Raw genomic sequence first — 26,335 nt, 5'->3', positions numbered from 1 at the left:
TCACACGTAGTGTTCGCGGTGGTTGATGTACACCCTGTCTGTCCCGCTCTGGTGACACACCCACTCCAGGCGGGAGGCCTGCTGGGGGGGGCTGCGAGGTCCCGACCTCTCGGCGGGAGGATCCGGCCTGTCGGCGACCTCGTACCTGCGCTCCGCTCTGCGAGTCTGCAGATGATGATCAAGAAAGAAAGCCGCCATCATCACCATGACAGATTTAGGCTCTTGTGTTATTCTATTATTAATATCATTCAAGTATGAGAAGTAATCCAGAAGCTTTTTTTTTTTTTTCTCCCCTTAAGTCTCCTCGTGTGTGAGGCTAAAACAATGACATGCTTATGAAAGCTTAAGCTGAGAACAATAATTAAAAATTAAACTATCTTACATGTTAAGCGAGCACCACCATTAGGCCTTCTGCTCCATAAAATCTGATGAAGGTAGTCAGCAGGTTGGTATAACCGCCTGCTGTGACTCATCATTAGCGAACAAAGTGGCCATGTAGCATGGTGTAAAGGCAGGATGGCTCGCATACATAATGATTTGAAACCAGCTGTTAGGAGACAAAAAGAAAAAAAGAAAAGAAAAGAAAAAAGCATGAGAATAAAGAGAAGGGGGTTCACCTGACACAGCCAGGCCACTTGTGATGCGTGGACTCCCAGAGGAACTGCAGGAGCTCTCTCGGAGTAGGGAGGGGGCGGCTTGTGTGTCGGAGGAAGGTCAATGCTTGAGAGAAAGAGGGAAATGCAATGAAGAGAGGTTTTCAAGAGCAGCCAGACACCTAACTGAAGAGTCAGCGTGACAGTGTATGGTGGGTGCAAAGTCAAGAGTCTGAGTCAGTGGCTTCAAGACAACAGACGGGAGATCGGGAGGTTTGAAACATTTATAATCGTCACGATACTGTCTCGTCTCTGCTCAGAGGAAGCAGCAGGTGAAAAGTGGAATGACGAGTGAAAATATTCAGACAGACTGAATGCGACTTACTCCTACGATCACGCACAGCACGTACCTAGTGTCACCAAAAAAAAAAAGCTAATTTTGGTTGATAAGATTGAGCTGATGTGACTGGAATTTACAAGGAATTGTTGGATTGATAATTTGAGACTGTTGAAAGTGGATTTCTGTCATCTCGGTCACTAAAACCAACTGCAACTCGTCTTAATTATATTTACATTACATTCAGCTCACGCTGAAACGTTGGGTTTCTTCACAAATCACATCCTGCTTAAAACTTTGAAACTATATCCTGAAAGTGTTTAAACTGTCTTTGGCAGAGAGCAGCAGAGCGCTACTGTGGTGCATTGTTGTAATGCAGTGTGTGTCAGCGCTTTCCTTTTGTTTTAAAAGGGTTAAATTGGGCATTGAAATAGTATTCAGGTGGTCTTCTATTTGAGGCTTAATATAATACATTCACCAGAGATGTGAAGACAAGCTGGAGTTGATCAAGTGAGCGAGCGTCAAAAGACGGACGACACAGGATCAAATGTTTTGGTAACCTGAACAACTCCACGGAATATCTGAGGATCTGAGGCCGATTTGTAAAACAGTCATTTTGCAAGTTCATCTTTTGCAACTTTCATGGAAATACAATCCTCAAGTGTCCATTTTAAGCAGAGGGCTGAGTGATACTAATGGCATAAAGCCTAAATCGATAGCGTTTCAGATATCCAGCAACATAGGAATAAAAGTGATGGACTTTCATTCGTGATAGTAAATCTGAAGATTTCCGACAGCTGCCCCTCTAAACCCCGTAAAACGCTGAGTCATTCCCCCATTTATTGAAGTCCCTGTCCACTACTAAACCGAATCCTGCTTGCGACCTTGGCCATTCATAAAAAAGATGTCATGAAGGGCATTGATTTTCCAACACTGTGTGTCACTTGATGCTGTTCTCCTCTTTCATATTTGGGATAGGAAGCAGTGAGAGATTATCGTCAGGGCTCTCGGTGACCTGCTGTCTGACACTGGAGCGTGATGACGGTGTGTATATGTAGGTGAGGCCTGCATTCACACACCCCCTCACACACCGTCCCCGCAGTCCACTGGGACTTCCAGCCACGGTCACACTTAAGATGCTAAGTTTGTCGTGGCATTGACCGGACAGGCGCACGGTTAGATCGAGTGTCCTGTAGTGTCAGCGTGGTGATGCAGGGCCGCACTCAGCCGGAGCGGACGTTCAGTTGTAAATTCAACGCTACACTGGCTCAGACAGCGGGATGTTTGAAACACAACTCTGAGGCAGGCACGGCAAATATTTGCCATGGAGACTTATTTTTGGTGTAAACATTTATTTTTGTTTTATGAGTGGTTAGAGTGGTTTTCAAAACTTTGCCTCAAACGCAGGCACAGTGATGGCTGCAGAAGTTCACAATAAACTTCCACAAGTCTTCACAATATTTATTTATTTATTCATTTATTTATTTTTAAGTAAATTGGATTATTTTCATAATGCATATCATTCAGTAAAGGGCTCCTGCTTTGTGGCACCTGAACTAAACCACATTGAAACTATTAAGCAAATGAACAAAGCTGTGTGCTCAGCACTACCCCCTATTGTGAGGGAGGGTAATTACTAATTACCTCACCGCTCCCTTTTCCTTCCAAAGACATGTTTATAGGACACGAGTAACATGGTAACAACAGGAATGAGAAAGTTTTTTTAATTTAAATTTTGATTTTTTTTTAGACTATGAATTTAGGGAATACAAAGTCATTTTTGATCTTCCAACATATTTTCATTCCATATGAATAGAATTCCGTTCAGAACATTATACATTAGCTACTTTTTTGGGAAGTGAAGAAATACTCAGAACAGTGAGTCTTCTTTTTTTTTTCCCAAACATCTCTGTCAAATTTACAGTTGATATAAAGTGAGTTCATCAGGAAGGTTTTCTGGTTATATGCTGACTTTTCCATGTGCTACACCCTTCTCTGTGCAGGATGCCTTTCTTGAGACATGCTTGAGGTGAGTGGGCCGAGCTCGCTGACAGGGATGGATGAGGCGCTCACTCTGCAACCTTGCAAATATGGTTCATGCTCACCTCACAGATGATTGTTATGTAAGAGGCAGCGGGCTCATCATTTCCTATTGACACCGAAAGTGCACCTTTGTGAACTTTAAGATGAAACACAACGACAAACTGCATTCGGCGTCAGTTGTGGGACTCTTGTGGAGTGCGACGCAGCTCTTTTCTAAATAATTTAACCTCGAGTTATTTTTCGTTGATCCAACATTAACGTGAGCACGGGTGCACTGTGTGAAGAGACTGAACAAAATAGGGACAAGGGCTCGCTGCCAAGACAGCAATTATCTGCCTCCCCTCAACCTTGTCCTGCAGGCCTCCCGGCTCCGGGGCGAGCGTCGCCACCGCCACCGCCACTGCCACCGCCACCGCCACCGCTCTCTCCACAGGAGGAAGGAGCAGCTCCCTGAACCCACCGGTGAGCCTCGGTCACCTCACCAGCCATCATGTCATTAATTTACCAGCCAAGTATGTTCCGCGGCATGAATTATTTGCCCGACTTACACTTTGTCAGTGAAGGCTGTCGGCGGGGTTTTGCGAGCGGTGAGGATGACGATGGTGAAGACAGTGATGAGGAAGAGGGCGAGCACTGCGCCCATCACGGCCCCCGCCACGGTGATGGAGTTGGACCTCTCCGCTCGAGACTGGTCTGGAAGGAAGCGAGAGAGAGAGAGCATCCAGTAGACAAACTGACATCAGCGAGGAGGGTGGGGGTGGGGGTTCACAAGAGACAGATGACAGAACTCAGAATCAGACGGATCAAACGCTCACGTTTGGTTCAGGTTTGCGTGTCAAGACAAATGAGCTCATTCAAAGAGACACGAGCAACAACAGCAGGTCAGTCTCTGACATGAGGAAACACCTCGACAGTGATAACAGCTGCACCGCTACCAGAAACAGCACGTGAGAAATTGTGTTAATTTATTCAAGCCTTTTCCCCAATACATCTCCATTACGTGCAACTGTACACGTAAATGTGCATTTCATACTTGTCTTAACACTATAAATGAGACTTAACTGTGTAAAAGCTGATGGACATACCGTAAGTAAAGGTTGGTGATTTGAACCAGCGTCTCAGCAACATGACGTCCACTGCTGTCATTTCTCACACTGAAATCATATATTTCAGAGTCTGTGACTATTTTTGAAATTCTTTGCAATGTGTGGGGGGGTTTTTTTCTTCTTTTTTTTTTGTTACTCAGAGCACATTTTGTTCTGAAGAGTACAAGTTCTGCTCTACAAGTCATCACGAACACTGTGTGCTCAAGGACGATCTTTCAGATTACTTGAATGAAGGAAAAAAAGCAGTGAGAAGAATGTTTGAGAGTTTTGAAATGTGCTCCAAAGTTAAAATGTATCATATCGGTTACTACAAAAAAGGTGGGGGGGGGGGGGGGGGGGGGGGGGGGGGGGACATGAAAGCACTGCAGTGTTTAAACGGTCGGAATTGGTTGTTAAACAACTAAATCAAAGTTGTGCACCAAATAATCTTTCCAGCTATGACTGGCAAGTTTGTGAAAATGGTGTTTTTGACCCCAAAACAAATTTCAAATGCACCACTAAAAACTTTGACACTTAAAACAGCTGTTCTCATATTTCCATATGGAATTATTTGTATATCAACAATTGCATGAAATAGAAATGAAGGTAAGAATTCAACGCATTTAAAAATCACACTGCAGAGATTTGGACAAAGGACAAAAGTTATATTAGATAAAATGTCTTTCATACACAGTTTATTAAATGACTGATATGCTCACAGGTAGATGTTCCTCTTTTCTTTCAGCATCATCTGTGACATCGTCATTAAACAACAGAATTTGGAGATGGTCTTATACTGTCCTTAGTGCAAATGTTGCAATTCTAATAGTCTCGCCTCACCACGTGTTTAACCAGCATTGTTTGCCCAATATTTTGTCTGCCAAACAGAAATTGCTCCTGAATATGACATAATGCATTATATTGCATAATGAATTATATTATAATACATAATGAATTTGGGAAGGCTGTATGGTTGGAGCTCTGGGACGGGGGTCTTGATCGAACACTTTGAACCGCCTGTGCATATAAAGTGACGGAAAAAAATCAGGAGTCAAACAATTACAAAAAGAGTAAATGCTGTAATGCTGCTGCCATTGTAAGATTTATAAATTATTGATAGCCAAAGGCAAGTAGTGGCTTCAAATAAAAAAAGACATGGTGAGTAAATATAGTTGCTATGACAGGGATGTTGTAGTTTAACATAACTCAGAAGATCTTCATTATTCACTTCACACTCGAATATCTCTGCGTTCAAGACTCGACATCATTGTTCCTTTTGTCTTTGAGCATGTTATTGCAGAGTGTGCTAAATTAGCTTTGTTGGGCCATATGCTTGCATAGGCTTCATGCTGTCCACTGAAGGGATTAGGATTAATCGTGATTAAGATGTATTAAACTCACAGAGCAGCGAGCTTTGGCCAATCAGCAGAAATGTGAAAAACTATGAAATGTAGAGCGCTGAAGGAACTGGAGGACAAAAGGTGACAGCGGAGGCAAAGTGTGCACTGGTCAATTTCATTTGATTTAGCTGCTGAGGTGGGGGAGTAAAAAAAAGAAAAAGAAAATCAATAAAGGGCCTAGATGAGAATTGTAAATAACAGTTCAATTATGATGCAGATTGAACAAGCTGGGATTTCCAAGCCCGACCCTGAAAGCAACCACTTTATCCTCTTTTTCTTTCCCCCTCCCCCCATCTCTCTCTCTTCTCTATTCACGCACTCCACTCACAGCTAACAACCGTTCGATTATATTTGATGGCTGCCGAGTTATGACAAGGGCCTCTTGTTAATCAAAATACCTTTAGAAATGCAGTTCATCAAGCAAGCTGCTTTAATGTCCAATGACACGAGAGATTCAAAAACGGCTTCAAACCAGTGATGGAGAAACTTCACGAGTTGGGATTTAACAGATACGAGTTAAAGGAGTGTGGTGAATGTTTTGAGAGTGAATTTAACTAAAAAGATTCCTCAGCACAAGTGTGCATTTTGTGTTTTGACATTTCCCTCCCACATGGACCTCTCATTGTCTTAAATGCCATCTATTCTGGAGGGAGCGCGTAGGATTACTGGCGTTAGTGGTGGATCAAAAGTCTTCACATCAGGCTTTTTCTGTCCCTTTCAGGTCTTTTCTACTTTGGTACTTTATCACGCAGACCTCAGCGCTCTGACGACAGGGTAAGTGCATGCCGATGCTCAGTGAGGTCAACCTCGCAGACACTTATTACGAATTAAACAGAGCACACTTCATGGCCCGAGCGCGAGAGGAGGAGCAAGTGATGGCAAGACAACCCTCCACCCCCTCGCGCTTCATCCTTAAAGCTCAGGGGTCATGCTATTGCCTAGACAACCCGACCCCACAGGGAGTAGAAACTGGTGTAATAGCGGCAGGGGGAAGGAAGCTTTGTAAACTCTTTTCCCATTTGCGGTTGTGACAATTTGATCCCCACTTCTGCTGCGGAGATAATATAAGAATCTTGCCGCTTCTCCCCGTGCGCTGGCTCAGTTCTTTGTGTGTTGTGAAAAGTATCCTTGGAAACTGTTGGTGTCGCGAGCAAAGACATGGCAGAAATCTAATCGCCGCTGCAAGTGTATCAAACCAAAAATGCAGGCTTTGCCGACTGACGGCAAAATTCGCTGCGTGTTTCGCTACATTCAAGGTCAGAATGGCAACTACTTCTGATCACAATAAGATCTGTAGAGGATGGAGGTCGGCAGAACGGAGATCTATAGAGGGGACCTGGAGAGCAAGGCTTGCAATGTCAAGGTCACATTGGTATGATGTGACCTCATAGCCGGAGGAGCTCTCCGTTGGTGCGCCGGGCTACTAACGGGCCGTTTATGGTTCCACCGGCTAATTCTCGCTTTCTGCTGCGTCTCTCACAGCAGCTCTGTTAACCTCCCGGATCCACGCAGGCCCCTCATCCACCCCGTCCCTCTGCCTCCGTTCTGTGGCCAGGTAGAGCCTGTATAGGAAGACAGCCTCCATCAGCAGCTCCAGATGAGCTTGTTGCCATGGGGACAGTCAATGGGCTGGAGAGTGGGGACTTTGGGCCAGTCAGAAACACTCAGCGTTTAATTTTACCAGCTGGTAGACAGTGGGAGAAAGACACGGGGGTGGGGAAGGTGGCGGATTCACAAAGACGAGGGGCTGTAGGGGGAGAGCGAGGGCCATTCTGTCCTCAAACAAAGCAGAGCAGTGAGGAGTGCACAGAGGGCTCAGGAGGTACCGGGTCTCCCCCCCCCCTGCCCACGGAAATACCAGCGGAGACAAACAGTTCAGTGTTACAGTAAAATAAACAAGCAGCAAAAGCTATACAGTAATGAGGGAGATAACACTTTGATATTGGAGGAGGAATGGTCGAAAAAAAAAATAGAAAGTGAGGAAAAATGATTTTGGATTACATCATGCCTGGCGTCCCACATACGCATACTGGTTTGTGGGTGTGTGTGGAGGGAGTTATGCAGCATTACACGTTGGGGAGCTAAAGATGATGTCATTTATGGATGAACAAAGAGGCAGAGACTGAGCAGTCAGTAACGGCAAGCTGGGAAAAAAAAAAAAAAAATCCTCAAGAGAAAATAACTCACAGGTGCTAAGGTGCTTTATTGAGCTAAAGTATCTCAAAAAGATTGACAATACTCCACTGCGGTCATCATCATATATATTTCCCCATTTCCTGCAGAAACTTACATTTTGTTCTGTATATACAAAGACAAACATGACCACAAGGTGCTTTTCATTGACAATGTGAGACTGAAGGTAATTCCTCTGTCTTTTATACAACATTGATTCTACAAAAAAAATCAAACAAAAGAAAACAAACAAAAAACCCCTGACATACCCGTGAAGTAGAGAAGATGTAGCACTTATTACATCCAGAAATTCGTTCAAGCTTTGCCTTGTGTGTTTAATGCCACTGGGTTTGCAAATTACTGGGTCATTAACCATCATGGCATGTGGGGAAGAGAAGTGGATATGGCACCAAGAATTCCTCCTGACACAGTGGAAATAAAAAAAGAAAGACCGTCACAGAGCAACAAACCAGGTTCTTACATGCCATCTATTAGTAAACAATAAGGAAATGCATACATTTCTTCTAGGTATCTAAGGCACTAGTTGTACGCACATCTCAACCCAAATTGAAGAACTATCTTTTTGTTTTGTTTTTTTTGTTTTGTTTTTAAAGGGTGAGGATATTAATGACTCTTCTCTACACACAATATCACAGTACAAAGAATTTCATTAATCCAGGTGCGGGGCTGCAAACTGATGAGCCAAGCAAAAAATAATGTATTGATTAGAGCAATTTCCGTCTTAGTGCATAGAGGCAACCACAGGGAAGGTCTAGGCTGCCGTGCTTCCTGTTCTGTACTGCGTTTATGTGGAGGAGACCAGAGAGGCAGAACAAGAGACGTCAACGGCACTCTGAACCCGAAATCAATACTTTCAATCAATAAGTCAAAATCAGGCTCTGCCGCTAAACAAACAGCTACATGCACGTTTCATTTGAATGGAATATTGATGCAGAAATTGAAAAGCAATAACTATGCCTAACTTGCTTTATAGAAGAGCTTTCTACTAAGCAACGGCAAGAGAGAACATCCCGGTGGGTCGTGTGGGTTTCAGGTGGGAGAGGAGGTGTAATATTTAAATGCTTTTTGCACCACAAACTAAACAATTACCTCAACTGTGACTGATGGAACAAGTTCTCCGATGCAACAACTTTGAGTACATTTATTCCATTTGCATTTTATGTGAAGATGTAAATTCTTGCCGTCACTTGAAATCGTTGAAATGAGCATCTTCGGTCTGTGGAGATAAATTGCTGCTACTGTACGGCAAGTGTGACAACATAAACTTCAGTTCAGGCTTCAAGCTGCTGTGGCTCATTCTCAGATTTCACGATGTACAGCGCAGGCTATTCGATGCACACAAGTCACACCCCGACATGTAATTGGTGGAGGATCCAGGAAAATAGAAATGAATTCCCCATTCAACTGTTAATATAATATTAAAGCACCTTTTCACTTCTATTTCAGGCTACAAGACCCTGTATACAACAGTGATACGTTAGTCATTTATATAAGCTAAATGATTGGTTGTTACCTAGTCAGGAATACAGATGTGAAACACCATCTTTTTTTTCTTTTCTTTTTTTTTTTTAATACATACAAGTTAAACAAATATTTGGCATCTGGCAGCAAATATATAGGTGATCATACTACTAAACTGGGCATGTATTCACAACTAATGTACATGAAAGAAGTTGTTGGTTATCCTCCGTACAGTCTGGAACACTGTGGCTTCAAAGCCCACCAACACAAACACCTATGTCAGGTTTTCCACAGTTCACAGTACTTGGTATGGTATGCGGTGTTGAAAATAACATGGGATAACCTAAGAATGAAAACAAATTCAATGACAAGTCCAGCATCAAATTTCTTTCAGGAAAAAAAAGAAAGCAGTGAGATTTTAAAGCTCACTATAAGAGTGAAAAAAAAAAAAAGGTTTGATCAAATACTGTCTGTCCCTGTACTGCCGATGAAAAATCGAGCCAAAGTGCTGAAACATCACAGGTGAGAATGAGAAAATACCACAAAAACTGTTTAGTCTACCCAATACATACTCCACTGTTATTACCAATTAAGAAGGGGTGAACATTAGAGGACGCAGCAACACGATGTTGATGGATCAATGACATTAAGCCTGCTAATGCCTTAGACTGTGTCAGGCTCATGAAATCAGACCATCAGTAGACTGCACTGGCTCCTGAAAGATTTCTTTGTGCAACTAAAGATTTTGTAACCAAGAGGCCAGTGCGTGATGGCCACCACACACCGGCTTGCTACAAACAATGGCCCTGCTCATAGCACTCTAGAATTTAGAGGAGATCTGGTGGAGTGCCAGAGTGCAAATTTTCAAAAATACCCATCATCAGACACAAAAGGATGACATGTTGAAATGTGACCAACTGATGGGGATAGTAAACCTGTAAAGTCACACAAATGATGGAGTCGAACTGAAAAATCTTAAACCTTCTCGTTTTAGCGTGGACATTTTTGTAGCATTTTTCTCCGTCGAGGCATTAACCCGTGTGACAAACTCCTCCTGCTGCTCTCTCTCCCTCTCTGGAATAAGAGACAAACAACAACATGCAAGAGAGAAGCCCCTAAGGTTATCGCCAAGATATTTAGTTGTCAAAGTCCCCAAACTCACAATTCTTCCCCTCATTTAAATAATAGTAGTCATTTCAATACAAGAAAAAACCCCAAAACAAAATCAGCTTGAGAGTCGACCATCACTTACAAAGTCCTGGAAATGGCAGTGCAATACATTTTAGGATCAAGAGTGTGTGGAGGTCATTAGTCACAAAGGAATCCTAATTTGTCAGCAAGACAAATCCCCTTTTAAATAAATTAAGTATATTATGGCTCGGCTGTGTCTTACTGAGTTAAAGGAGGCAGACTATCTGAATTTCATGGTTTTATCTTCAGCGCTCCATCCAAGTCTTGAATGTCAGCTAATGCTGAAGATGCCATTAAACTAAGTGGTATAAGCCATTGGACTCGACATGCATGAGTCCAAATTAGACCCAAACAATGCTGATCTTGGTCAAAAACAACCCCCCCCCAAAAAACTCTAGTAATCATAATGTGTGATGTCAAAGACCTCAGGGCCTCCACTCAAAAAAGAACCACAAGTAACGCTAAACTATTGGTGGCAGTTCATGTCGTAAGGCAGAGACAATACATACATCACATCCTTCATTAGTCTTGACAGACGCTTGTGACGGGTCCACCACTGCGGACGCACAGATGGCAACTATCCGAATGTACAGTTCAAAGTCTGTCCATGTCAGAAAGTTCATAACTCAAGTGTCTACCAGGACGCTTGAACAATACAAGAGATCTACAGCATAGATAAGAAGTAGCGTGTGTGTGTGTGTGTGTGTGTGTGTGTGTGTGTGTGTGTGTGTGCGTTTACAGACAACATAAGTGTTTCTTCCTAATTTAATGAACACAACCTTCCAATTCCTTCTGTTGTCCTGCTCCTGCAGACCCCGGGAAGCTTGTCAAACATACCACTCCCTACGTGAGATGACTGAGCCATCAGTGTGGGACACGTAATCACCCTCGGGCCCGCTATCGTAACGCTCGTCTGCCGCGTAGGGAGTGCCGTTTCCCCGAGGTTTAGGCGAGTGAGGATACCGGGCACTTCTGGGCTGCTGCGGACTAGAATACTGAGCGTGTTCGTGATGGGGATTCTGCTGATGGCGGCCGCTCTCCCTCATTGCTCTTGTGTACCCATTAACGGGATACTCCTCTCCAGTATAGTCACTATGGTTACGGCGGTCTCGCTCCTGTTTGAGCTGACGGTCGCCCCACTCCTCTCGGTCGTGGTCCCGGTGGTGGGAGCTGGAGCCGGCTTTGGTGGGGTGGAGCTCGTGCTGCGTGGGGGCCTTCTGCAGATCATTGGGGCCCAGGTACTGCTTGGTGTAGTAGTTCCCGTGAAACGTCTGCTGCTTCCGCAGGTACAACACGCCAACCAGAGACAACAGTAGCAGCAGGAACAAGGCCCCTCCCACGGCCCCACCCACAATGGAACCGAGATTACTTTCAGGTAGGGCCTCGAGTGTGGGGGAGCTCAGAAGGACAAGGCCCTTCTCATCAACAAAGGTGGAGGAGGAAGAGCCAGTAAGGACAGGAGCGGTAATGGTGGAAGGCATGGTGGGAGGATCTAATGGAGGGAAGGAGGGCAGGAGGGGAACAGAGGGTGAAGGGAGAGATGGACAGACACAGAAGCAGAGATGTCAATGCCAACTACATCAGCATTTCACTAAGAAGGGACAGGCAGACAAAAACATCAACTACGGTATTTGCAGTCCAAGGTTTCTGAAGAACTTCTGCTATACAAGGACTAGTACGTAAAACAAAATGTACACGTTGATACAGGGAACATAAACAAGATATACACTGGATAAGTGGCAAATACAGTTTGACAAGTACTGAAGAGAACGAGCTCTATATATTTAAAAGGAGGCACCGATCCTGGGTGGTTCAAATGATTGCGACTTGTAAACATAGTAGTCGCAAACTTGTCATATACTTGCTTGTAATGACAGGAACAGGTCCATGTAACTCCATAAGACAATTTCACCTTCTGTCTTTCTGAGAAACTAAGTATTTTATGCTTTCTTTAACTTTGATTAAAAAAAAATCAGTCTGTTGTCATTAAATTACCAACTCGAACAAACAGAAATCCTCTAGTTGATTGATAAGTGGTGAACTGCTCAGATCGTCAATTAATGGGCTTGAGTGCGTTATTTATTAAAAAAAAATTTTGTTCAAACTATCTGAATCCAACTCCTTAAATTTTCATATAAAAGTGTCTATTCAGTTGCTTCATTTTACAAGTCAATCAAACTGTCTGCAAGCAAGATTCAGAACTGGGTAGAGTAAAAAAAAGCTACTCAAAAAACTACTGAAAAAAGTCCTTGTCCTCTGGTCTATATTTTTGTGCAAAGTATGTGAATTCTAATTTTAGAAAAATATGATGATATTTTTAAAGAGGCCTGGACACAGTCCTCTTCATCTTGCTATTGCTTTCTGATTTTTTAGTTTTGTATGAAAATAATTCAAATACTTATGACAAACATTTTTAAGATATTATAGAAAATCCTATAGAAGTGGAAATCCAACTATAAATCATAAACAGAAACACTACAAGCGCTTCAGATTTAAAAGGGTATAATCACATTGATACGCTTTGCCTGTGTAAGAATATCCATTTATGACCTTATTGTGGAAGTGCATTCATCATATCCTGAAATGAACTAAAATTACCGTTATGGCCACAAAACAGAATCATCTGCTGTAGTAATGGAAATAATCTCAGAACTTTACTGCTGCTGCAAAAATGAGCTGTGCCACTTTTAGCCTGCTGCTAAGCCAGACGTGATGCAAAGATTCACATCTGAGAGATCAGAAACTGGAACTCCAGAGGTTTGCGGTTCCCAAGTATTTAAAGTGTACAACACCACACACACGCAGTCAACCGACATGAATGAACACACACACACACACACACAAAGCACAACAAAAAGAGTACACAGACATGCGTAGGCTAGTGCACACCCATACAGGTCCTCTCAAAGGAAAATGAAATATGGATGATAAATAATAAATAGCAGTTGAAAAGAACTAGTTAATGTTTTATGAATCTGGGACATCATCTCACAGTCAGGCTGCAGGCTTTTGCTCCTTACTGCATGACACATGCAGAAATAAAAGGAACATAGAAAGACGAGGAGAGCGAGATGAAAAAGAAATTCACATCATAATCAGGACTTCATTCAGGGAGAGAGCTTCCACAGACAAGACGGATTTTGTGAAAACCAGAGGAGCATGCTCGTCATACACAGAGGGACACGGCGTACTTGGAGGCCAAGCCAGCAGGACAGAGCAGAGGCGGTGCACTTCGGTCTGAAGAGGCTCTAACTATTTGCAGCTGTTTGGCACAGGAACTCCCCTTCTAAAACATGCGGCGAGCAAGTGTTGATCTGGGCTAATCAGCATGCAATTAGGACTAAATCTAACACTCTGCACCGTGGGGTGATTGTTTGATAGACTGTCAGTATGTGCAGAAATGGTGAGCCTGATCCAGTGTCACATTTCAGCTTGAAGGACATGGTCACGGGCAGCGGTACCCTCTATGACGCGCATGCACGCACAACGCTTCCTAAGGGAAGGCAATAGGAGTCAGCGGTGTTTTCGCGTGTGCATGCTTCGCTCACCTTGTATGAGAATGCGCACATCTCGGTAACGGAGGTTGATGTCATTGGCAACCTCACACTTGTAAACTCCCGAGTCATTCCGCTGGAGGGGACGCAGGAAGAGCAGAGTGCTGTTTATTATTTCCACCCCCTCCGGCATTTCACCGTCCAGTCTGGGGAAAACACAAACGACACAGACATTTAGACATAAATATCCTGTTGTTTTAGTCAAACTTGTGTAACTTTTCACTGGGAATGTGCGATAAACGACGACGAAATGTGAGAAAAAGTGAATGCTCTGTTGCCATTTTTTTCCCGGGGATCCCCAATTGTGCATTTTACTGAAATCACAGATACAATTTTCCATTGCCGTTTCAGTCACAGACCTGATCCATCTGAAGTGGTGAGCCGGTGGGTTTGCGTTCGCTTTGCATGTCATTTGTACATTTTCCCGGCCCACATACCAGTCACCGTCGTACCCCACGACTGTGATGTCAGGAGCAACTACGGAAAGAAAAAAACAAAAAAAGTTCAAATATGACAACAAACTAACCAGAAACTAAACAACTCTGACAGCAAATGTAACACATTTATAAATTGTACTGTTCTAACAGCACTAAGAATTTGGTTAATCTGTATAATTAAACTCTCACACTATACAAGCCTTTTCACATTTCAAAAACAAATCACCAGCTGATGGGGGTCACCTGTAAAAGTGTCATTCTTCCATTGGTCTGCATTAGTTCCATTTCAAACTATATAAACTGCACAGCCTCGCGCTTTGTCCTATTAAAAAAAACTTCTGTACATTTATTCCCCTGATGGACCATTTATTGGAAAACTAGAGCATCTTTTGTTACTGCACATCTCTCACAAAAAAGCAAGTCAGCCAAAAACAAACACTTCTGTCAAACAAATAAACCAAAAAAAAACCCCCACTTCCAAAGTGTTTAATTTCTCTCTTTCATGAGTCTGTTTGCAGCTGGTACATAGCGACATGTTCGTGGTGCTCGGTGTAGAGAAAACACTTTTACTTTTGACAGTTTCGGAGTAAAGGGAGATGAAATGACAAATAAAGCTGTAAGGCCTTTCCTCTGCATTGCTTTACTTCATGTTTAGAACAAATCATAGGGATGAGAAATGAGGTATTATAAGTCACTAAAAATTGCACTGAATTTATTCTTAGTGTAATAAAGACCAGTTTTAAATAAGTTGTTTAAAAAAAAATGCAGCATGTAAATCTGTAGAATCTATAAATTGCAAATAAATGTCAAACTGCTGCAGCAACTAAAATACTTCTCGAAACTATCAACTTGCACTTTCTACTGAATTTAGCGTTTAAATATTTTAGGAACTGTCGAGTGAGGAAGAAAGTGCAGAAATGGCCTGATCTTGGACATGGAGGAAAAAAAAAAAAAAAAAATTCCAAACTTCTCTTCTCAATCTAGGTCACCAGGTTTATTCTGACCTAACATGTATTCAATTCTATCCAGCTCCTTTGTTGTTGTTGGTTGTTTTTTTTTAATATTTGTCATGTTTCACCGATATGAAAAAGAGAAAACAAAGTTTCCATGTGAATTGTAAGTGAGGGACCCACATTGTACGTTGAGCCTGTATGGGATCCTGAAGTCGTTCTGCAGGGCCGGGTGGCGGACCACGCAGGTCAGCGCGTGGCCCTGGACGTGGCGAGTGGGCTGCCAGATGTAGCGGACCTGCGTGCTGGTGGTGCCGTTGGCTTCGTCGAAGAGCTGCACTTCTGACTGGCCAAAGAGGTTGGACTCCCAGGACACCTCCGCGGGAGGCCGGGCTCGCTCGGCGATGCAGGTGGCCACCACAGTTTCATTGCCGCTGTCGATCAAGGCCGTGGAACCAGCAGACACGTACACCTTCGGCTCCACTGTGATTTAAGAGAGACGGGAAGGGAAAATGATGGCGTGCCACGTGAGAAACCGAGTTGGTTCTCATGTTATTCTACCGAGTTAACTGCAGTGTGAGAATTGTTGACACTGTATTTGTTTTTCATGCATCGTTAGCTGCAATCTCTTCACTTCTTTCATTCCACTACAACTCAGTCCAACCAGTCATTAGCTGCTCTAGCCAGCCTTGTGATGTGCGCTGTGAAAACAGACTGAGCGAGTATATACAAGCTGCGTTTGTGAGCCAGCAGTGACAACCTGTGATCCAAAAGAAAACTAAAAGACTAATCCCTTCGACACTAGTTGAAAGGACAGCAATGCAAACCCTCCATTTCTCGCAAATTAAACAAGCGGCTTTATGGGAAGACTTGTGAAAAACACCGACTGGATTTGCGCTTCGTGAATCATTCTTTCACCCTCCACTTGATTTGTACATTTTCTACTTCATCCAACTGATGCACTGTAGAAAGTGTACAGTGCTAAAGTGTTATCGTACCTATTCATACAACTGCAACACTAGAGAAGTTGAAAACTACCTCAGTTTCCTTGACCACAATTGTATTTTTGGTCAAATTTATGCCCTTTGTGCTCCGCTTGGCATCTCTTCATTAGCGTCACTCCACAAGCCCCAAAGAGATGTTATAGCATTTTACAATTCTCTTGGCTAGACGGCTCATACTGATCATCTTGGAGTCGAGTCGACCTCCCTCTCATACTCGCTGGATAAGAGACATATTACATTTCATTAAACTGGAAACGATCCGGCTTTCAACGATTGGCTTATCAAATAAATTTAGCAATATCTGGAGTCCTTTCCTTCAACATGTCCAAAGGATTAAGTTCCCTCAGAGTGGCCGAGACATCTGAACATGTAGGATGTGTGACCAAGGTGGAGGTTAGGGCAGGTCTCAACTTTTCAGTTTTCTTTTTTTTGTAATGACTGATGTGTTTTTGTTGGTGATGTTATGAGGTGGTTTCAATTCTGTTTGTTAGTTTTTTGTTCGTTTCTGGGGGGGAGGTTGTATTTGAGAGCGTTTTTTCAGTTCTACTGTTTGAGATTATCCTTGACTATGTAAATATTTGCATCATATCTATGTGACTGAACATGGGCTGTTGAAAATACCCAATAAAAAAATAAATAAATGTATGCACATGTATTGTTTCATCAACCATGTATAAATATATATATATATATATATATATACACACACACACACGCACACATATATATCACTTGATATCATACTAAGATTTTTATAGTCGAATAAAACCATAAATTCCATACTCACATTTCATGTACATCATGAATACTGAAGTTTTATTTGTTTGACCATTTAATTCCTACATGAAGTTACAAGTGCAGAACTGAAGTGAACGGAGGAGGACTCACCGAGCACATTGACCGTGGTCGAGGCTTGAGTGTTTCCCAGAGGAAACGTCGCGACCTTACAGGTATAGAGGCCGACGTCAGCAAAGCCCACGTTTTCCAGGACGATGGTGGCGTCGTGAGAGGAGGGGGCGTGGAAATGCAGGCGCTGGATGTATTCTGGAGGGATGGACGTGCCCAGCTCTGGGTTGTAGACGGCCACTGTGACGGAGCCCGTGGGCAGCCGGCGCTCCCAGGAGCTCTGAGTGAGAGTGAGGTTTGTGCCAACCTCCACCCTGCACTCTAATGTCACATTCTTCCCCAGGACGGCACTCACCCTCTGGGGCACCACCACTTGACTGCCCCACACACCTGCCAAACACACACACACACACAGCACAGCATTGTCACCAGGTCCACCCGCCAAACGGCCATAACCTGCACTAATAATTTTGACACCTAAATGGCATAAAACAGTGTGGGGTGGGCAGAATTTACTGTCGGTGCAAAAATTATTCAAATGAGGACAAAGTTGTCGATTATAAAGATTTACCAGATGCTTAAAATCAAAATCGAAGCTTGACATCGCATTTGGATCCACAGTCGTTGACAACAACATCCGATAATGTGAAAAACATCGACAAGCCTGGCGTTCAACCAGAAATTACTACTCAGCGTGAGACCAAGCAAGTGAAGCGTGAGAGTTGGGGGCGACGAGCTGTCGCGCGGCGCAATGTGGTTCAAGTTCTGCAACGGGGGTCCTTCATCCACGCACGCTTTGAAATCCACTTATTTGGAGGATCATTTACTTAATGCTGAGAAACGAAGGAACCATTCTTCACAAATGAAAAGGGCGTTATTACAGAAGCTTTGCACGGAGACAAGTGCATGAATTTTAATGCGAGGGGACATTTGAGCTGAAACAATTAAGATAGAGGAATCCAATCAGTAGAAAAAAAAAAAGATAATTCGTTTGAGCGAAACAGGCAGACACTATGGTTCAAGTTAAGACTACAATTAACAAGTGTTTTCATTGTAGGAAAATACTGCAAATTATAATTCAGGTGGTGTGAAACAGCAACTACACTTTAATCAATAATCAAAAATAGAACGAGAATACCATATATCTAGATATGTGGACTGCAATTTAAAAATCTGACATTTGTGTTTTCATTCAAACTATCGATTCAATATAAGAACTGTGAGTAATTATTTGTTTTGGCTTTTGTTGCAGGTCCACCATTAAGCTTTTCATGTTTATTTTGTAAAAGAACAAAAACATTCTCTTGCATAGTAAGTTTTGTTTAAGCAACTAAAGTCAGAGGAATTTGTGATCTCGTGATATTTCTCATTAGAAACGTAATTCTCAAGCAGAACGATCCAGGAAGCAGACGCTGCTGCAGCCCTTAATGATGACACGAGATGATCCGTTGAGCTTGAAAGAGAATACATTTCTTTAGTCGACTCGGTGGGATGGAGGCTGCGCTGCACATTACATGTCTGACAAAGCCTGACAGGACTATCAAAGTCATCTACCCGATACCGGGTGAGAAATGGAGAATACTCAGCCAGCATCAGTGAAAGAAGGGTATTTCTGGAGTTACCGATGACGTCAGCGCTTAAAATCTATTTCATATCCGTCCAAGGACCATCTGACATCTGTGGGTATTAAACTGTAATCAAAACTTGATACCAGCACAGCAGGCACTGGGCTCTTCAACAAATAGTATAAAGCTAGTGGTATGACTCAGTGTTCCCATTGATGAATTTGCTTCATCTCTATAGCCTTCCTTCTCCTGACCTGAATTCAGGAATTAAAAGCAGCCCGTCGGTATGTCTTTTGTCCAAATATATCTAACCCATGCACTCTGTCACCTGCATTTGTCAGGCATGTGGCATGTCTTGAAAGCAAAAGCTCAATGTCATGCTGAGGAAGGTCAAAGAGATGCGAACAGAACAGACGGCGACCGGCAGAGGAGGAGAAAAAGAAACGAAGGGAAGAGATATGCTAACATGAAGATGACATCATCGCTGAGAGAAGAAAAGAAGGCTGAGAGTGAGAAGCGGCGAGAGCAAAGTCACGTCTGAAGCGCGGCGGAGGGGAATGTTTCTCCAGGATCCCGGCACGCAGAGAACCCAGGAATATCACCACTGATTTGAAAACAAAATTCAACACCGCTCAGGCTGCAAAAGCCTTCGACTAGATCACTAATTGCAACAAGCCACCAGCAGGAAGACATCACCATAAATCAAAACCTGCTGCGCTGCTTGGCAACTGACTCCAAATATTCTATTGTTGTTTGGCCAAAAACAGCTCCGTCTCAGACCAATCTCCCGCTAAAAATGCCATGTCCTCAAATACTGGCACTGCAGAAGGAAATTTCCCAGTCCGCAAAAGTATGAAGAACAAATGATTTTATTTTTCTCATAACCGTCACCGGAAGAAAATTTGAATGGACTTTCATAGCGTTCTCATGAGTTTTACTGAATATCAACGCGACTTTGTATGGCATCGACAAGACAGGTATATCAATTTAATAGTGTACTTTTGAAGTTTGGCAACAACTCTAATATAAAAACTATAAATTAAAATACCAGCCTAAGACAAATTAACACACAAGGGGCAGTTTACTGAATAGAAGCATGGCCGTGATTCAGTCATAAGCAAATTGCCCAAAATAATTACAGAGAAACCAAAAAACACCCAGGTCATTTATTAGCATTACAGTAGTGATCTAGCTATAACTATTATTAGCATCAAGGACATTGAAAAGAAGTGTGGGGCAGCAGAGATGCATCTGTGGTTGTACCACATCTGTCCGACCAGTCTTTTGTCTGAATAGCTGTTTATTATTTCACTGAAGTTTGAAGCTCATGCATGGGAGGGCAACTCGGTATAGTTCTGTGAATGTAGATTAACCAAAACTGTTAAAACCCACAACGCAGCAAAAAGGTCAATACTTAGAGCTTCGGTCTAATCGAGTATGAACTTCAGATAAACTTTGAGGCAGATTTTCACACAGCGTCTGAGGATTTCCTCAATTGGAAACACATCAGCACAGGATCTCTTGAAGGCCAGCCAGACGGCAGAAATAATCACAGCAACCAACAACTGTTTCAGATTTAGCTCTGAAAAAACAATCTGAGCAGGAGGGATTAACGCAAACAGACATTTGGACTCGGATTCATCCCGTGTTTAGCGTGAAACACGGTTCACAGGAGGAGTCATGTGTTGTGAGCAGAAAGGGAACCCCCAAGCTTTGGTAGAGTTGCTCAAGTTGATTAGTAAGTCTCCCCGGACGCTCAAAGCAGAAGATTGAGTCAGGTGAAACAAGGATGCAGAGAAAAAAGAAAAGAAAGAAAAGAACACGCTCAAATAAAAAAAGTGCCTGATTGCAAATGCGCTGTGTGTCACCATTAATGCCCCAGGGCAAGGTTATAGAGGGCAACGCGGAGCAAATACTTTTGATTAAATGGAACAACAACAAAAAAAATAAAAAAACTGAACAAAATACAACTGCTTTGGATTTCCACATAAATGGAAACAGACGCAGCAGATGATTTATATTATCTGAGTGTAAACATAAAAGAAACTATTCAACCATTTACAGCTTTTTTTTTGTACGAAATTACGTATCTGAAACAACAACTACTGTATACCAACCTTTTCCTGGAGTACAGAGTCGAGTCTTTGACTTTCTGAATGATGGGACTAGAGTGGTCGGGGTAGGAGTAGCTGCATAGTAAGAGGAAAAAGCAGCATTTTCCTTGTACTGAATATGTAATGAAAGAGGTATAGAGACTTTATTAAATTTTTATTGGCGACATGACGACAACCTTACATAAGCGTGCCCTCGTTTTTCTCCAACTTGGAATATATAAAAAAAAAAAAAGTGACAAGAATAAGGGCAAAAAGTCTTTCTGATCTTATGTACAGCCTATCTTGACATAGCAGTAGCAATTGCTTCATTCTTCTGCTCATACTCTCAGAAACAAAGAAATAAAAACACCCTTTTAAGTTCTTTGCGATCCTTATATCCTCGAAAAAGAGCAGCTTCTGTAGACGCTCTCAGTTTGCTTTGCAAATTCAACACAATGTGTCTCACTGACAGAGTAGAAAACAGATGAGATATCCTGGCATCAAGGACACGTTGCTCCCTGGGGACACTCTGCTGCTCCTTCTCACTTTAGTCAATATTACCTTCACATGCACCACTTATGTGGCAGTAAGTGTATTAATATGTGTATCTTGCTAGAGGGCAGTGTGTCTTGTTAAAAGTGGTTATCAGAAGAACAGTGGTGATGACTTTATGGTGAAAGTGGCAGAGCCAGCGGCGCAGACCTGCAGGCCAGAAAAAGCCTGGGAAACACTTTGAGAGCCGATCTGGTCGTCTCTCGGTTTTTAATAAATGACATAGTGGCTGCACGAACTCGTCATTGAGGAATGTTCACATGAAGTTTGAGCTCCAGACGCACTGTGGAGCTGTTGTTTGCCGAACTGATTAATTTGCCTCTTACGTGAGCACAGAGGTGGGTGAGAAAATTTACATTTTAAGGGCAACTGCATGGAGTCCCACTGTTAGTTTTGGGAAGAAAAAAAAAAAAGAGCTCAAGCCACTATGGTATAAATCCTAGATCAGTCACATTGTTCTGAATACACAGCAGTTTTCTTTGAGAAAGTCTAATAAATGTTTCTCTGTAGGGATTATAACTCCAAACTTTAACAGGAGGCATGTTTTCAAAACATGTCACTATGGATATGTTAGCAATTTTAGAATCAGCCCAGGGATTAATAGATTGTTTCTATTCAGTTCAGTATTTAACCCCTTAATATCTACTGGATGAGAGAGTGTGTGAGCAGTTCGCTAACGTTGCATATCAATCACAATAGTACTTGCAATTCTGAAATATGTAAAATCTGTCTATAAGACATGTCACATTGTCACAATAAATAAAAAGTTGAATAAAACTTTAAAGAGCATTGGAAATAACCACATTTTATTGACCATCTGGAATAGTTACACCATAAAATCGTCCCCCAAGTTTGCTTCCTCAACACAGGCTGCTGTTTGATAACAAAAGCTTTCAGTCAGTGAACGAACAGGAAGTTTATGAAGGGGCTCCAACAAGCTCATTAGAGGGTATAAAGTCTACTTTAAAAAAAAAAAAAAGATTTCTGTGACCATTTTTGTTATTGGTGGTCAGAGTGTCTGAAATAAGGGTCACAATTTAGCTCATCATCTCTCTCACTGGTTTCGAGTGTGTAGTTTTGGAGTCTTATCTATAACAGATGGGTTGTAATTTGCTCCCACACATTGTGATATTGGACACAATCTTTAAAAATGTTTTCTGTGGAAAGTTGAGCGAGGTCTTTTTGCTCGTTTCTCAGTACAGACTTGTTGTCCACCGTATATTTCTTTGTCCTTTTCTCCTCACTCACCTCTCTGTTGCCAACCAGTATGATGCTACCCAATGTTCACCGGGGCTTCATGATTGAATGCATGCAAATAAAATAATTTTAATTCATTGTGATAACCAAGACAGTCTTTCAATGTTTCATCTCTGTTGATTCGTACAAACTAAATGAGAATGTTCACAATTTAATACCAATCATATGGTTCATCTAAATGACTACATTGTGTGACTAACACCAAATGCATACAAAACTCTTTCGCCACAAATCTTTGCAAACCCGTTGTAGTGGCTACTTTGTTTTGAAATTGTCTTAATATTCCTACCATTTCTCTAATCAATGGCATTTTCCACACCACAGAAAGACGACTGATGGCAAAAGAAAGGACTGTGCTTTACATCAGTCATAGCTCACACAAGTATAGTTATTGCAGCTTTAACAATATGAGATATATGGTGAGAAACACTACAGTTGCAATGAACATGTTCCCTCTTTAAAATGCCTACACATTATCCTTAAGTATGTGTGAAACTATTTTGCATTTAATAACTGCACAAGGTCAAACCCCTCATTGGGATGTAAAGCAGAATTAATTTGGAACATTAACGGGCACCTGCCTCTCCCCTTTAATTTAGCCCCCACTGTTAAAGAAGGAACTTGGTGATGATGGCAAACAACAATTTTGGGTCACCTCTCTGAAGCCTGAAATAAAGTTTAAACCCTATATATAATTTTCCAATAGTATTTTCATTCTGATAAATTCAATTTTCTGGATGTGTTGGGCTAATGTTTGAACATTTATATATTGTAGCTTACATTATTTTTATGTGTCCAGTGCCAAAAGTGAAAAACATAACGAGGCTCATGTCACTGTGTGAAGCAGAAGTGTCATTTAACCTTTTAAAAAGAAATTCCAGCACTAACTAAGGGTTAATCAGAAGAGGGAAAGACAAGCCTGGGGATCTTCTCCACCAATCTGTGCGGTTAATTACAAGAGTGGACCCTCACAATAATGACCGGTGCTGGTGTGGAGATCATTAGGCAATAACTAAAGCTACTAATGTGACACTTCTGGCTTGATGATTGTGTTACACAGAATGCTGCACAGTTCAGGCATGAAAAGGAGAAACTGGACAGACATCCACAGTACAGAACTAACCTGAATGGGTTATAGTCAGTCCATCAGAGAGAAACAGACAGTCACACACACTCACATACTGTAAAGTGGCCAGTGTGGAAACTGGAATACCTGTAGAAAACACACACAAATGCTACAACTGTGCAGCCACTAACCTCATTCACTCCAGCACTCGAAGGGTTAAGCTTGGCTGTGACCGCATGCCTGTCCATTAGGTTTGAAGACAATAAAATGTTTTACTCCACGACTTAAAGTGGCACAAGCAGGTAGTCATATAGGCAAACTACATTCAATATTTCTTTCCTTAATGTTTGATCAGGTTGAAAATAAGGTTTTTATTTACTTTAAAACGTCGTTCCCTGCGAACATTATATCACAAGAATGAAAGAACGAATTCCTGTATGTGTGCTTATTGAGAGCAGATAACTTGAGATACATTGCTGGGCACAAAGTTGGGTTGTTTCAGGGTGGAGTTGGCTGATTAAATCATAATGAGCTCCGGCTGCACTGCAGGCGCGTGGTGGATGGTGGATGACCCTCATCCTGACCTGGGAACCACATTAACATGGTCTTCTATGGAGCTGCATCGGGATTGTTTTTTTTTCTTTTTTTCTGGAGATAACACAGGGCTGTAAATGAATCTGCATCGACCTCAATACAGGTAATATAGCGGTCTATATGAGCCCGGGCTTTGTAAAGAGCGTTTCTATGGCAGCCTCGGGTCGCGGACTGAGACTTACTCAAGTCAACTTGCAGGCAAGTTATTTTTTGGCATTTGAAAAGGTCATCCAATAAACTCGCAACTTCACGTCACCCCTCTCACACGCGCAAAGCGCACGGAGGCGGCTGGTTCGTCCGAGCGGCTCGCGCAGATTCCTGCAGGATGCCCGAGGACAGTCGGCTCGCTCTCAAAAAACTTCTGTGTGCGGCACGAAGAGCGGTCGCAACTGCCGTGCAAAGATTGAAGACTCACCTGGGATGATGCTCAAAACGCAGAATAACGCGACCGAGCCCCGCAGCCCGAGGTAAGTCCGGTGGGAAAGCGGTAACATTTCGAAAAGCGGTGCAGCCTCCTGCTCCAGGACCAGCGCGTAGGACGCATGCCAATTTAACGGTATGTGGCGAGCGGTGGAAGCTCCTCAGCAACAACTCGCGACTGCATGTGGACTGTACCATCTGCACCACGCCGAGCGGGGGGGACCGGAGCTCACCTGGCAGTACCACTGAACGGCCATTAATCGTGGCTCTAATGGAACCTCCCCCTGGAGGAAGAGCCTATTCCTATACACATTACGTCATCTCTGTTGATAACCCGACAAGTATTGATTCCTCAAATCACTTTGTTTTGTTTTTTTGTTTCCCCCCCCCCCCAAATCCTGGCATTCCCGATAAATGAACCTGCCTCTTGTCAAAAACAGTGTGAATTCAATCTATTCTGTCTGTTTTTTTTCATCGAATCAAGGATTTTAAATTACTAAACGCTGCTCAACATAAAAAAAAAGTTAGACCTGGTAATCATGCAGAATAAACGAAGGCCTCATGTGAACATGTAACCTGTATTATCTTCTCTCGTGTATTGACAAACTCAAATGTTTTTCGAATGCTCAAATAAAAAAAAAAAACCTGACATTTTCATGCAAGCTGACATAATTGTATTGCAATAATTCATATAAAATTGCTTCAGCTATTAAAATAGCTTCTCTAAGCCCAGTCTGGGAAAGTCAGGTACAGTGGATAATAGATGTTTGCATGGATGGGTGCAATGAATAGATGAATGAAGTCCCATTAGATTGTGGTATGTGGCCTGTAGGTGGCATGTCATAGTAGAGTAAACTCCAGAATGAATAGTAGCATTAGTTTTGTCTTCATCCTGTTCAGTTATTTCCACGATCCTCTTTAAAAGCATTGCATATTCATTGTATAGCCTGTTGCTGTGAGTGCATGTCTGTGTGTGTTTAGTCTTTTTATTGAGGTTTTAAGGAGTCATGTATTTTACCAGAGGCCAGCAGAGAAAATAGGTGATGTCAAGAGTGGATGAGCTTTAAATGTCTCTATGTGACCTGTTTATGATGTGCTGTGCCATCCTCATCACCGGCGACAGGTCCTGCCTGTTCCCAGCTGGGGAACCACACAGTGCAGAAATGGGTCTGAAGGTTCTCCATGGCTGACCATTAGAAATTGATCAGGGTAACATAAATGTTCCCATGAATGATCTTTGAAAATAAATACCGTACATAATAAAAAATAATGGTCTTGAATTCAAAACAATGGCTCAACACGAGCTATTTGAAAAACCAACATACATATCAGATACAGCCGCTGTCATTTCAATCAAAGATAATAGTGACAATCTTTGCTAAACTAATGTGGGTGGGATGAAGTGAAATTTGGAGGAGAAGCACAAAACTCACCCCCCTCCATCCTTCCTGCTGACAGATAGCTAACCAGGTCAGTGCTTTAATTTGAGTCACAGGGGATACAATTACTCTCTCCCATTCATCTGTTATATTACAGTGCAATTGTTGGTGCACATTCATGTACGTGTGAGCACAACAGTATCTCTTTGAATCTACTTTGAAACGTCTGCACTGAAAGCCGGACATACACATGAAAGCTTTGTTTGAAGAAATGAAAATGCTGAAAAATGGTGCAGTTCCAATAGAGTTTTTTTT

The 26,335-nt window shown here is 42.4% G+C and overlaps 1 protein-coding gene across 1 annotated transcript; it reads right to left on the bottom strand.

The window, feature by feature from the left end:
• Nucleotides 1–24,715, bottom strand: LOC308139560 (nectin-3-like protein; the record flags this gene model as incomplete). The annotated part of the gene is made up of 9 exons (XM_080509020.1): nt 1–165; nt 3,321–3,423; nt 3,522–3,666; nt 11,151–11,795; nt 13,852–14,003; nt 14,310–14,334; nt 15,428–15,727; nt 17,137–17,484; nt 24,637–24,715. 9 exons carry the CDS (start codon nt 24,713–24,715, stop codon nt 1–3), a joined length of 1,962 nt encoding a protein of 653 aa, XP_080365146.1.
• Between the last annotated feature and the right edge of the window lie 1,620 nt (nt 24,716–26,335).

Source organism: Blennius ocellaris (genome assembly GCF_963422515.1).
Source record: "Blennius ocellaris genome assembly, chromosome: 14".
NCBI lineage: Eukaryota > Metazoa > Chordata > Actinopteri > Blenniiformes > Blenniidae > Blennius > Blennius ocellaris.
The sequence above is the reverse complement of the archived record's forward strand: the minus strand, read 5'-3'. Positions and strand labels throughout refer to the sequence as shown.